Here is a 14,763-nt window from a genome sequence, read left to right as displayed (position 1 = left end):
GCCACAATCAGTATGAAAGACCAGACGGTTCGCGGCGAGCAGGCGCTCCATCCGCAGCACCCCAACCGCGCTGAATACAAGAAGAAGCATGAAACAGCTTTTATGGTCTTATATATGCTTATGGAGTTATTTAAACACATGTTTATTTGGTTTATAGTGTATTGTCTATTTTGTTGTATGGTCTTAAATATTGTAGTTACTGTGTCATCTTTTCTTGATTTTTGTCTGGGTGGGTGGTAATCTATATCGACGATTTTTCATTTCTGGGGTTGCTCCGCTTGCCGGATGTCCCTCATTTTCGCCCGGATGTCCCTCAACTTCCGCTTTCTTTGCGTTGGCGTTCTAAACTCTGGTGGATTTCTGAGGACTATGGTTAACTGCTCCTCAGATCTCTGCAGGGTAAATCCAGACAGCTAGCTAGACTATCTGTCCAATCTGAGTTTTAAAACAACTTTAGAACGTACACACATTTAACCAAAACAAGTTCCTTCTCAAGGCTATTTTGCAGAGGCAGCGTGGCTCCGTCCGTGACGATTGTGATTGGTTTAAAGGAACACGCCAACTTATTGGGAATTTAGCTTATTCACCGTAACCCCCAGAGTAAGACAAGTCGATACATACCCTTCTCATCTCCGTGTGTGCTGTAAAGCTGTCTGTCGGCTCCAGCCCATAACAGAACAGGCAGGTGAATGGTTCCAGTAATCCTACTGCTCCAAATAAGTGACAAAATAACGCCAACATGTTCCTATTTACATGTTGTGATTTGTAGAGTCACAGCGTTACAAAAAAAAACGTAACTGAGATACAGCCGTCTTACTACGTAAACAAACCGGAACTATATTCTGCGGGCGAAGAATATAGTACTTGGGCGGAGTGATATGCTCGCAACAAGCCTGTCTGAGAATATAGTTCCCGGTTTGTTTACTGTTAGAAGATGGCTGTGTCTCATGTTACGTTGTTTTTTGTACACGCTGTGACTCTACAAATCACAACGTGTAAATAGGAACATGTTGGCGTCATTTTGTCACTTTTGTCACAATTCGGAGCAGTAGGCTAGTTGGAACCAGTTACCTGCAGGATCTGTGCTGGGCTAAGCTAATGCTGGAGCCGTCAGACAGCGTTACAGCACGCACGGAGATGAGAAGGGTATGTATGGACTTGTCTTACTCTGGGGGTTACGGTGAATAAGCTAAATTCCCAATAAGTCAGCGTGTTCCTTTAAAGAAATGCCAATAAACCACACCACGTGTTTCTCCCATCCCGGAATGCTGTGTGGACTAGCCAGACCCTCCTTCGCAGTGGGGGGGAGGGGGGGTGTAATAAACAAATACCTTCACACGGTTGATGTTGACACCACTCATGCTGCCGCTGCGGTCGATCAGGAAGATGAACTCGCCGTGAACCTTCCTCAGGTCGGAGCTGATGGACTTGAGGTCAGGGCAGAAGTTCAACATGACCACAGGGTTGTGGAGGATGTCCTTGTGGAGTCGCCTGTGAATTATATCTACCTGTGAAGACAGAGGAAAATAACTCTAAAGCACAGATCAGTAGGGGGTCCACGACCCCTAGGGGGTCTTCAGAGTCACTGCAGGGGGGTAGTATATAATTGCAACATATTATTAGCAAAGATAAATCGGCCTATTCGTAAAAAAAAAAAACTTAACAACATTAATGATACGCTTACTGGCCTACAGGAAAGGTATCCACTATGGTAGTCATCCACAGATACAGTTAAGCTTCTGGATTCACTGTGCCTTCCACATGTATGTTTGACATTAAAACATGATGATATATGAATATGTAAATAGAAGCTAAATATTGTAGGGCACCATAAAAAGGAATGTGTAAAGGCTTCAGGCCGCCCTGCACGTTATTGTATGCCTAGTCTAGATCCACGGCGTTCCACTTCCGGGATTGCTCCGTTGCCAGATTTCACTCATTTAGGCTGGATATCCGTCACCTTGGGCTTTCTTTGTGTCGGTGTTCTAAACTCCGGTGGATTTGTGAGGACTATGGTTAACTGCTCCTCAGATCTCTGCAGGGTAAATCCACACAGCTAGCTAGACTATCTGTCCAATCTGAGTTTATGTTGCACGACTAAAACAACTTTTGAACGTACACAAGTTCCACCAAAACAAGTTCCTTCCCGAGGCTATTTTGCAGAGACGCGGTTGTTCCGTCCGGCGCTTATCGCCGCCCATGATGATTGTGATTGGTTTAAAGAAATGCCAATAAACCAGAGCACGTTATTCTCCCATTCCGGAATGCTGTGTGGACTAGCCAGACCCTCCTTTGCAGTGCTGTGGAGGAAGGTCTGTCAATGCGAGACTATTGTAGGCCCAGTTTATTGTGTAACTCAATTTTATACAATATAAATGTAGTAGGTGGTCCCTGCTTGTCTCTCTTTCAGGTAAGGGGTCCTTGGCCTAAAAAACGTTGACGACCCCTGATCTAAAGCATATACGTTTAAATGGGCAGAGTTGGCACCATGAGATAACTAGACTTTCAGGCTTGATTTTAACACTTAAAGAAGGCAAAAAAAGAGACGATCTGGTTTATAGGCAGAGCACATCAATTATCGTGGATGTGCGGGGAAACTCCAGGTCGACTGTGGCGAGCCTTTGGAGTGTTTCCATAGAAACCCATTTTTATGGCTTAAAGTGCTCTTCCTCCTTCTCCTGTTTAGGTCCGCTGGTCTCTTAACAGCCTCACCGTAGAAGAGAGGAGAATGGGCATGAAACAGGTTGAAAAATAATAATGCTGAACACCACTGCAGTGGTGGAATGTACATTTACAAGTAGGCCTACTGAGGTATGAGTATTTTCATTTTATGCTACTTTATACTTCTATTCCACTACATCTCAGAGGTAAATTAGGGCTGCTTGATTATGAAAAAAAAAAATCTATTTTGAAGTCACAATTTAACACATTTACTCATTGACTTTTGGAAAGATGTTGCATTTATTGAACTTCAAAAAACAGTGGAACCGTTAAATCAAACAGTGAAAACACCTTGAACTATAAAATTTCCCCTAACACTTTTTCCTGTTATACTTTTTGAATTCCCCTTCAGAACACAATACAAAATAGGCGTTTACTTGCAAAATGTACCGTGCAAAATAATCATTTTCCTCAATAACATTGTTTTTGTAATCGTTAGGAGCTAATATTGAAATTGCAATTAAAATTTGATTAATTGCACAGCCCTGAGGTAAATATTATATTTTTTACGTCGCTTCATTTGTCAACTTTAGTTACACTACAGATTACAGTTTTTCATACCCTTCCTGTCCAGTGAAAACCACGTAACTCTGAATTTGGTGATTTTTAACTGAAATGTTTCTGATAATCTGGAGGATGACGTGTTTTTTTTTCAACATAAGCACAACCTTTAACATCTACAGCAGTACAAATACAACACACACAATATAAGCAGTAATATTGATCCAAAAACATCATATGCAATAGTGAAACACTGTCAGGGAACGTTTTTCTGCAGAATGACTACATTTTACTGACAATACTTTTACTCGTAGAAGAGTATTTTCACAGTGTGGTATTAGTACTTTTACCTAAGTAAAGGATCTGAAGGATGTATCGTATCATCATCGCTGCAGCTTCACAAAAATAGTATCTATGGCAGTATATTGTGCTGCTGTGAAGTCCTTACCACTCTCCTGGTGGTATAATAGTGTTGCAATCAGTTCAGGTACATGGTGCGGATGTCAATGACACACTCACTTTCCTCTCATTGCTGGAGTCCTTCTTGGTGGCCTTGATGAAATCACTGCGGCCGTGAAAATACTCATCATACTCGTCCTGCGTCATGTCTCCGTTCTCAATCAGCACATGTGGCAGATGTGGCTCTAAAGTGACACAGTTGGCCAGGACAAAGATATTACTATAAATATTAATAAGCAGATAGACAGTGCAGGAGCGTGGTGATCTGTAGTGCAGAATTATCCCCATGTTGATGTGAGATTGAAGAGGTGGTTGCATATAAAGATGCTGTATCCCAGCTGGGTCTCTAGACAACAAAATTAGCTCTAGTGGTTGAGTGAATACTGGGGATTTAGGATTTCTTAAAAAGTCTTAAAAAGCATAGATTTCCGTTTTCTCATAAAAATGCCTTGCATTAAAAGGCTTACATTTTATTTACAAAGGTCCTAAATATAATTTTTTTTAGCCGGCTGTTGGCAGTGTCATTAGTTGGCTGGAAAATCCCCCAGTACTATTGATCCAGACCTCTGACCTTATGTAAAATTCACATGTGGACCTTAAATAGTAAGTTACCTTTTAATTGGTTTATCCATCTGTCCATTATCTGCTGCTTATACAGGTACAGGTCCATTTTTAATGATTCATTCATGATATTACTGGGAATTGTTATATACCGGTACTGCTGGAAAGTACTGACAGAAATGGGATATAAATTGTCAATAAATGAATGCATTTGGTGAATCATTTTCAGCCTTATTATCCCTTCTGGTTTTCATTAATATATCTTTCTTACCTTGGCTATGAAAAAGCCAATAAATTGTCTATGTGGTATTGAATATGTCTTACAAAGTCTCAAATTTAACTTGCATAAACCTTGTAATTTATATGGCCATTAATCAACCAAGCTTATGATAAAAAAGAAAAAAGACTGCTCCTTTCTGGGGGTTTTTGTTTTGATTATTAGTAGGCCTATAGCTCTGCCTGTAATGCAGCTCAGTTCCCTCATTCTCTCTGCTCGAGCTTAGCATCCATGTTGTGATTGAAACTGCATCATCAGTCGGAGCTGAATTAAATTGCCTCGCAGTGGCAGCAGGTCTGTTTGTGAACCAAACTTTCATAAGAGGGCTATTGGATCAGCAAGGCCGGGGCTCATTCCTGCCTGCCTCTGGGAGACAACTGGCTCACACATAGTGTAGGTCAAGACGGCAATGAGAGAAAGAGACGAGAGAACGGGGGGGAAAAAAAGACCTGACACTGCACACCCACACAATGCAGTCTGACTCCGCTGGCATGTCAGACAACAGGAGGACCACAAAGTGAGCCGGTGAATCACCTCGCAAATGATCTGATTAGTAAAAAAATGCTGTAAAAGAAGCTTGACGAGGCTGGAATTAAAAACATGGGAGTATTGCACTTGAGAGGAGAGACTCAATAATTAATTACATGGTCGTGCTGTAAGTGAGTTTTGAAGCTGTGGACCTACCACTGGGGTAGATGAGGATTTTGACAGGACAGTCGTAAGTGTACTTGTCAGCCAGAGTGATAACGACACTTGTGGCAGAGCGAGCCAGAGGGTCTGCATCAGCTCGGATAGCGTGAGACGGGCTCTCTACACCTACGCAGAGAAACAGAGACACAGCAGATGGAATAACCAGTGGCTCTACCCCCCCCCCCACCCAGTAATAACAGTAATAACAAACCAGCAGGTCCCATTGAAACTACGATCACATTTATAAGAGCAAGACACTTCCAAAAGATTTGAAAAGCAAGATAACTTGTGCACTGATGCCTTCAAGTGCTGTTGCAGTTTGAGCAAACACAAAGAATAAAATACCAGCAACTACTTTATGAGTTATAATATGAAGATTTGGTTTAGCTCAAACCACTAAGTTGTCGAGTTTAAAGAAATAATTTGACATTTTTGAAAATGTGCTTTTTAACCCTTGTGTTGTCCTCGGGTCGAATTTGACCCGTTTTCAAAGTTTTCTATATCAGGGTTTCTTTCAATCAAATTGCCTAACATATAACATGGATGCATGGATGTACGTTGTACATCCTCTGATCTTAATTATTAGTCAAAATAACACATCATTTCTGTTTGGTTTTTTTTTTTTAAATGAAAAATTAGGTATAATGTTATATGAATTAGGTTTATTGAACAGCAATACAATAAGTTGAAATAAGTGACAAAAACGTTTAAAAACAGTGTCAAAAGCATTGAAAAAAGCGACATAATCGACGGAAAGAGCACCAAAAATTCAACTTTGACCCAGAAGGACAACAAGTTCATGAGCGACGGGAAGACGACACAAGGGTCAGAGACATTTTTTTTGCTGCGAGGTTGATGAGGCGATCAATACCACTCTCATATCTGAAAATGGTATCGATCTTCTAAAGTAACTCATGCACAAGCAAGAAAGTGAATTAGCGTTCCCAAACATTCAAATCATTCCTTTAACACGGAGATCTTCAACAGGTGGTCCGGGACCCTAAGGTGGTGCTCAGAGTTAATGCAGGGGGGGCCACAAAGTTTTGGTTTAATCATTTTTTTAAAGAAAAACATGTTGTTATATGTCTGAAAATATACATAAACATGAGGCCAACGTCTTAATAGCAAAAATAAATTGGCCTATTTGTGATTTTTTTATTTAATTTTACTTAAACAACATTGATGACATCCACAGATACATTTTAGGCCTAAGGATTCATGCTACTATGTATGTTTAACAATAAAACATGATGTATAAATACATGAATGTGTCAATTATTATTTGAATAGCTTAGTATTGTATTCACTATAAAAAGGTAAGTGTTATTGTAGGCCCAGTTTAATATGCAACTCCATTTTATATAATATGTAGTGGGGGGGGTCCCTGCTCCGTCTCTCTGTCAGCTAAGGGGTCCTTGGGATAACAAACCATTGAAGACCCCTGCTTGAACAAGTTTAGTGTTGCCCAATAATGTTCCCAATTCACAGCTATATAAGAGCTGCACTGTGTGACATAAACACACACTGGGCCCTATTTTAACGATCTGAAACGCAAGTATGAAACCCCAAACGCAAGTAGCTTTGTGGGCGGATCTCGGCCGCTGTTGCTATAATACCGGCGGGATAACTGACTCTTGCGCCCGACGCAAATCTAAAATGGGTTGGTCTGAAGTAGCTAGGTGTGGTTTGGGCGTAACGTGAAAATAACCAATCAGAGCGTCATCTCTCATTCCCTTTAAGAGCAGGCGCGCTTGTTCCATGGCGGACTGCTATTATGATGGAGGATTTGCCTGGCGCACGCCAGCGGGAGCTGTCCGGGATGTGGCAAAGTAATAAATGCCGTCTTAGCCGGGTGGCGATGTTGCTGCGGCCTCTCGGGCGCATCTCCTCAAGTCTGGAGAGGATTGCTGCAGCCATGGAGCGTGGGCCTCCAAACGCACCACCTGCTCCTGTTGTGCCCCTTCCTCCTCCCCCCACTCCATCTCCGTCCACCCGATCCACCAGGAGCGCATCGCGCATTACTCCCGGACCAGATTCCGCCGGACTGTCCAATCCCACCGTAGTTCAACATCACGTCTCCTTAAGTCCTCTAATATTTCCTCATTTATGTCATCAACACATCCATGATTCATGGAAATGTGTAAAACACAACAAGCCACAAAGAATGCTGCGACTTTTTGAGGATTATGTAAAATGCCTCCTGATCTATCCAAACACATGAAGCGCATTTTCAGTAATATTTTTCTTTGTAATTATGTATGGTTTTCAAAAATGGGAACTGCTGTAGATGAGAGAAGTGTATGCGCGTTGTGCACACGCTACATTATGGCCAAGCATGCGCCCCTAAAATAGCATCTGAAATAGCACACACTGACTTTAGACTAGCGCCACGACTTTAGACCAGGTTTTTCCTGGTCAGTGGCGGAATTGTTTTCTGAAACTGCAAAATAGGACCACATAACGTTTGTGCCGGAACACGCCTCCTCTTTTCGCTGAACCGCCCCCTGGAGCGCAAATACATTCCCTAATTTACCGACGTGCGTCTGTGGAGGGAAAAGTCCGCTGTGTGTCGGGTGCAAAATAGGAATGATACATGCGTCGGTGTACAAAGGCTATTGCGCTGAGTGCAATATAGGGCCCACTAACTGCGATAACACATAAGGACAGTGCTTTTTTTTCCCCTTTTCACTACAGGATGCTTCACAATTACAACTACTTACTGCACACATTAGAGCTTTCAAGAAACACTGAAATGCAATGCTTGATTACAGAATAGCTTGAGCAATCACGCTTGATGTACCATTACATAAAGTGGCAAAAACATATATTTCTACAGCAGCTCATGGGTGCAATTCCACAAGTGGATTTTCCCAAAGAGAATACAGCTATCAAATATATCACTAGTATTTGGTAATTCTCTGACCTGCGAGGAGATAAGGAGCCCGTATCTCCAGCTGGAAGTTAAACTCGTAGTCCATGGAGTTGATGGCCTCCTCCTCCAGCAGTGAAGCCAACCACAGCTGAGGGGAGTTGGGAGTTTGATCGTGAGGACTTGAAGCACAACTATGCCTGTCCCGCCTAAAAGTAGCAAAGCATAACTAACTTCAAATGGAGCCATCTTGAATGAACATATACTGTCAAATGTTAGTGTAGTCAGTTTCCATCCATACAAACATGCATTTGGGGCCTAAAGTTCCAGTTGACAGTGACAAATCCAATCTAAAGTATGCCAACATTGTAACAAGTAACATGTAATATTAACAAGACACTGGCTTTTATATTGTTTTTATGAGCGTAGCTGTTTTTTCTTACGTTCTGGAGAAGTTTGGGGATAGTCCCTGCTCCTCGTTGATGGTCCTCTGTACCCGAGGAGTACACACTGGTGGGGATGAGACCCTGATGCCTCCATTGGGCAGGGTGGAGAGCTCAGCCGAGGTACTAACCAGAATATGGACCGTCTCCATAGGAGGGATGAGCCCGAGGTTAACCACTAACACTGTCCTCTCCAAATCCTCATCAATCACTATGTGTCCTGTAACACCAGACTAGATTAGTGACCAGCCATATTGCATACAGTGTATATATACATTAGCACAATTTATATGACTCTCAAGGTGCCAAAGCTAATGCAAAGCTGTCCAGAAAGTTTTCTTTCATGCCTAAAACAGATTTTAATGTTCAGATATAGAGAGTGATACGGGCTTCTTTGTTTAGGTGAAGTACCACACTATAATGTTATTATAATATCACACCATTATATTGTATCACTTCACTTGCATCTATCCAAACCTAACCCATAATTCTGTCCATAAATACTGCCCATGTTACTGAAGACTTAAAGAAGTACTAACACCAATTTAGTATTGCACTTCTATAAAGTTTGGGGACTTCGTGAGAGACAGATTTAAAAAAACGGATGAGCAGAGGCAGAGAAATTATTTGACTTTTTAGTATGAGTACGCAATCTTTCCTTAGACCTGTCTTGAACTGTCTTCCACAGCCCTCACTCTCATTTTTTAATAACAGCTTTTAAAATGTTGTAGTCACACTCCTCATCCAAGATAACCCTGATGGCATTACACTGAAGCACTGGACTGCCCCCAAATTATGCTTTTGGGGTGCAGCACAACAAGCTGTAAACACAACATTGACGTACAACTTTTAAGCTGTCCTGAGGGAAATATCTGGCTCTTTAGCTGCTAAATGCTCCACTATGTAGGCTGTCTGTCGTTTGGTGCTGAGCAGGTATAGCGTACAATGGGTTTATATGACTTTTTGTCATTGAAAACAGCTGCCTGCTGCTGCTGCTGCTGCTCCTGGAAACAAGGTTTCACAAACAGTAATTTGATCAATTGCTAATATAACAATATTGATTAGAGCAGCTTTAATCTTACCGCTGCCACTCTGAAGGGCTCCATTGGATGTGTTGCAGCAATCCTGATAACAGTCGTCAAGTTTTGCCTTGTCTTTGATTTGAAGTGTTATAATCTGACTGGATATCATAGACTCAAACCCCACAACAATAGCATTTTCCTCCAGTGGATAAATGAAGATCCCTAAAAGGCAGTTAGAGTGGAAAAAAATAATTAAGGGCATGAACCAGAGGCGGCAAACAAGCAACTACATATTTTCAGTCAATAATTTTACAAGTGTTTCAGAGCATAAGGTTGGTTGAAAGTGGCTAGCGTTCCTAGTCTAGCTGAAATAAACAACTTAGTCTCCTATAGCGTACACACTCACCCTCAATTGCATGATCCTCAATATTTTCATAGGTCATAGAGGCTGTCAAGGCCAGAGTATAACCCCTGACACAGGAAGTTATGTCAGAGACACTGAGGGGCAGAGCAGTCCGGTTTTCCTTGTTAATGAGTCCTGGCATGGTGCTGGTTTTAGGAATCTGGTTTGTTGCCACATGTCAGAAAAAAAGACAAAAAAATATCATCAGATAATGATAATGATGGCATTTCAGACACAAAAGCTGTCACAATGAAATAAATAACCATATTAATGAATTATGTTAGATGTATGATTTAAACAACAATTGAAGAAGAAAGTATTTAAAATGTAACTCTTTATTACGGCATGTTATTCCATTATTCTTAACAAAGTTTTATTTCATATTTATTATACAATCATTTCTCCACCCTCCCTAATCCCAATCACATTCCCCCCACCTCTCAAGCTAGTTCAACAAACTACTTAATGTAGCCAGTTAGCTCCTGTTAGCTAGAGAAACCACAATGTCCAAAGCTATTCTGAACCAACCAACTAGCTGCTGCTGTAAATAAAGACAGACACAGATAGAAACTAACATCTCGTTTTATTTATTTAGCTTAACAAAGCTGGTAATGTCATATCAGCTGGTGGCTGTGTGGCACAGAGGCAGAGCGGGTCATCCTTCAACCACAAGATTGGCACCATGTCATAGTGTCCTTGAACAGTGAAACCCAAGTTGCTCCCCCGCATGGTGCTATGTGGCTGTCCACTGTTGCTAATGCTTAGGATGGGTTAAATGCAGAGATTGAATTATACTACGTTGTACTGCACGGTTGAATGACGATTGATGTGATTTGTGAATTGTAAGTTTCAAGATTGAAGAGGACTTCTACCTTGCTGGTAACTAGCTAGGCTGTGAGCTTCTGAGCTTATTCTGCATGGAAGTAAATAGCCTGTGAGTTAGACTTCAGAGTTGTGACACATCTTTAGAAACCAAACAAAGACGAGGTAACTCTGAATTAACTAGCTAACATTAGCTACAAACCCCCGCCTAACTAGTTAGCCAGCTAGGGAGGTTGCATGTGCAGCCTCGTTGAGATAAATAATCAAAAGGGTGATATTAGAGTCCGTATTTTTAAAGCAGCGGCTAGATCGTTGATTCAGAATAAGTTTGCCATTGTTGTTGCTCTAGCTAAGTGCTAAATGGCTAAATGGTAGCACTTGTTGAGCCTGCAGGGGCATGCGATCAATGATAAGTGATATGAAATTTAAAAAAAAATTATTATGAAATTAAAAAGTGGAATGAAACAAAGAGTTATTGTGGTAATATGTCATTATAAAACACTTCATAATAATAGCTTGACTTTTAACAATTTCTTAAATTATTTCACAAATTATGGTTTAATTTACAGATTTTACGCAGTTTCATCGTGTGATTCTTTATTCTGTAATTACGTAAGTATTTTTTTCTTTTTCCCTCCTTTTTACCACGCTTGTTACTAAGCATTAACATCAAACACACAGCAGGGTCTCATTACTGCTGCTTTCCTAACCGAGATCTGTTTCCTGCCCAGGGACTACAGATGTAAATCAGCACATAACTGCTACTGATATAGCTAAGAAGATGTGTACTGTCCCTATTACATAAATAAATTACATACAGACTATACAACTAGATGAAAGCAGATGTAAATTCATTGCAGCAGGTTTTATTGATATTTCAACCTTTATTAATCTGTAAGGGTATGATATAAAAGCAAGGAGCCTTAGGATGGGTGACACAGGTACTTAGAACATTTGAGATAAAGGTCACAGCAATAAAGAAGAATGCAGGGTGATATCATCATTACAACACACCTACAATGTACAACAACAGCAGTATTCAGTGCCATATGAGGTGAAAAAAGAAACTTCAGATACATGAAGAAATATTTTAGGAAGAATGAAGAGCCACTAATTATGTAAGTTATACAATGCAATTATCTGTTGCTTCAGGGCTGTGTCTCATTGTTAATGTCGTCTCCGCCACCAGCAATCTTGGTTATCTGCTGTCAAGGGTCTGTGCCTGCTGCACGACCAGAGCCACAGCACAGGCTTGATATGAAGTGTTATGACGAAAGCAATTTCCATAGAGACAGCTCTGCTTGCTTGCTTGTTTAGCTGCAGACTGACCAGTAATGTGCCTTTTATTTATGATATTGTGACTGATTGCAATAAAAACACCGGGCGAAACCACACAAACCACAAAATCCCATTCACTTAGAAGACTCAAACTGCTTTGACTAATCTCCACAGACACAACTTTTACACTCCGTGGCTACACAAGAGGTCCTTCATAATCAATGAAAAATTCAATCAGTCTTTCTAAAAGTCCATCCGACGTTTTAGGCACCACATGGTTATTTATGGCGAGGAAAAGGTCATACAGATGAAATTACAGACTGGCTGTCTGTCTCAACAGTGCCATCATGTGTCCGGTCAACCACAGATTGAGACGCAAACAGGAATACATCCCTTTGTCCCTCTATACAAACTACGTCTCCTTGTACAGGTGGATAAAAGAAAGACTTAATTCAGGCACAGCTGGTCTGCAAACTATCCCAATGCTGTCAGTGAAAAGATGACAACAGAAGTGCTGAGATACAAATACTGAACATCAATAACTGTGAAATTAAAGCTATAGTGCGGACAAAAGGTGATGTGAAGTCAAATTCTGAATAAGTTAACAGTATGTGTAAAAAGAAAAGCTACATATCCCTGAGCTGCAGGACAGGTGTTTTTCCAAGGCATCCCTTTCTTTACGGTCTGTAAGCTCATAGTAATTAGTGTTAAAAGTAGCAGTCCCAGGATGATTTTTGTCCCGGTTGACTCAGTCACATGAATCACCCTGCCTCCCTCCTGGGTTTGCTAAAAGACCACCGAACCATCAGCTCTCAACATTTCCCATCAGCGTTGCCACACTCCTCTACACTCATTAGTGTCAAAACAGAGAGCAGATGCTGTGGTATCCACCTGTTGAAACACAGTGTCTTTCATATCTGTCTGCACTGTAAAAATCAAGATCAACAGTAGTAGTTTTACTTATCTGACTGGCTGACCTTTTCTTCATTTCAGACAAATGACAGGAATGTGTAATATATGCATCATCAGAGAGACACACTGCGGCATTGAAATGCATCAGATATGATCACAGCATCAGCCTCATTGTCTTACCTTTCATTTGGTTCTACTGGGTATGCAGCGGGGATCTCTCTGTCAGAAGTCCACTTATCATGAAAGATATCCTCCTCCTCCTCCCCGACCTCTATCAGCTCCCCTTTTTTGTTTTCTCTCTCTCTCTCTCTCTGTGGCGTAGAGGGAATAGGAGCGCAGCCACAGGTGGCAGAAACTACAGATGCAGTGGCAACAATGGACGTACAATGCAAAGAAAGGAAAGGTAGGCAGGAGCTGCAGCAGCAGTTCAATCAAGTAAAGCAACATGTGGTTGCAAAAACTGTTTCATTTAATCTCCACCTCCCCTTCTTCCTCCTCTTCCCTGTGGAGGCTGGAGTTGGAGGGCTTTGACAGAAAGAGAGAGAGAGAGAGAGAGAGAGAGAGAGAGAAGGGGGAGGTGAGGGGGGAGGGGGGGGAGGCTGAGACAGAGGGTCCAGTTTTTCCAATAAACATCCCCCTTCCCATCAGATACGCATTCAAAGCATCAGCAGCACCCACTCACTCCAGCAGCCCTCCCTGACATCGATGACAGGAACCATTCAGGTATCCTTTATATGAGCCATGGGATCAGAGTGTATTAGATGGACTCTAACACCAGAGTGGAAAAAAAGGCTCAGAGGTACAGCAGTACATGGCTCCCTCATATCACCCATGATCTCTCTCTCTCTTCCTCTCTCCGGTGTGATTGGAAAAACTCCTAATGTTTTAAATCAATGTAGGCGCTTGGCTGTCTCTATGTTTTTGTGATCACTTGGTTTGATCCATCTGTTTTCTTGCGAGGTTACCATGACAATTAATATGTGTAATATGTGTCATCATTTTGGTTGCCGTGAAAATATACTGTGTGTGTGTGTGTGTGTGTGTGTGTGTGTGTGTGTGTGTGTGTGTGTGTGTGTGTGTGTGTGTGTGTGTGTGTGTGTGTGTGTGTGTGTGTCTTGGCTCAGCATCCGCCTCCAAATTGAATTAACTTGCAGCCAATAAAACCAGGTCTGCACACCCACCTCCGTTCCCTCATTCCCTATTCCCTCTCACCGTCTATCTGTTTCTCAACCTCTCAAACATGGTCACACACCAACTAACACACACACACACACACACACACACACGGCTCATTCACTTTCTCTCTGTCTCACAGCAACCAAATATTAGGACTGATGGCCATACATTCCACTTAAATGTGCAGGTTATTGTTTTAGTATATATATATATATATATATATATAGATAGTCACTTATAGATATAAGTGACTTTGAGCTATAGGACTGCAGTTTCATTATAGATGTAGATTATTTTCTTGATTATTTGTTCTATAATTTGTTAGAAAATAGTGACAGTTGACCGAAAACATTCCTAAAGCTCAAGGTGATGTAAGGAAATTGCTTAAGAAAGCCCAGCAGCGCTTATACCTGTTGAGGAAACTTAGAGCTTTTAGTGTCAGCAAGGACATTTTAACCATGGCTTACCGGTCACTCATTGAATCCATACTCACTTTCAATAGCTTAGCCTGGTACAATGCCCTCGCCATCAAACACAAAACAAAATTTGCATGAATGGGTGCCCAGATAGCTCAGTTGGTAGAGCAAGCGCCCATATATAGAGGTTTACTCGTCGACGCAGCGGGCCCA

The 14,763-nt window shown here is 41.5% G+C and overlaps 1 protein-coding gene across 1 annotated transcript in view; it reads right to left on the bottom strand.

Annotated features, from left to right (window-relative positions):
* Window positions 1–13,408, bottom strand: part of vwa5b1 (von Willebrand factor A domain containing 5B1) — a 33,375-nt gene extending 19,967 nt beyond the window's left edge. The window contains exons 1-8 of the mRNA XM_039801491.1: window positions 13,139–13,408; window positions 9,950–10,106; window positions 9,604–9,765; window positions 8,522–8,741; window positions 8,133–8,287; window positions 5,204–5,335; window positions 3,742–3,866; window positions 1,332–1,508 (exon numbers count right to left, since the gene is read on the bottom strand). Of these exons, the coding sequence (XP_039657425.1) occupies window positions 1,332–1,508; window positions 3,742–3,866; window positions 5,204–5,335; window positions 8,133–8,287; window positions 8,522–8,741; window positions 9,604–9,765; window positions 9,950–10,088 (1,110 nt within the window). The 5' untranslated portion in view covers window positions 10,089–10,106; window positions 13,139–13,408. The remainder of the gene's footprint in view (window positions 1–1,331; window positions 1,509–3,741; window positions 3,867–5,203; window positions 5,336–8,132; window positions 8,288–8,521; window positions 8,742–9,603; window positions 9,766–9,949; window positions 10,107–13,138) is intronic.
* Window positions 13,409–14,763: the final 1,355 nt, after the last annotated feature.

The sequence above is a fragment of the Perca fluviatilis genome, chromosome 5 (genome assembly GCF_010015445.1).
Source record: "Perca fluviatilis chromosome 5, GENO_Pfluv_1.0, whole genome shotgun sequence".
NCBI lineage: Eukaryota > Metazoa > Chordata > Actinopteri > Perciformes > Percidae > Perca > Perca fluviatilis.
Note: the sequence above shows the minus strand (reverse complement) of the source record. Positions and strands in the feature narration are given on the sequence as shown.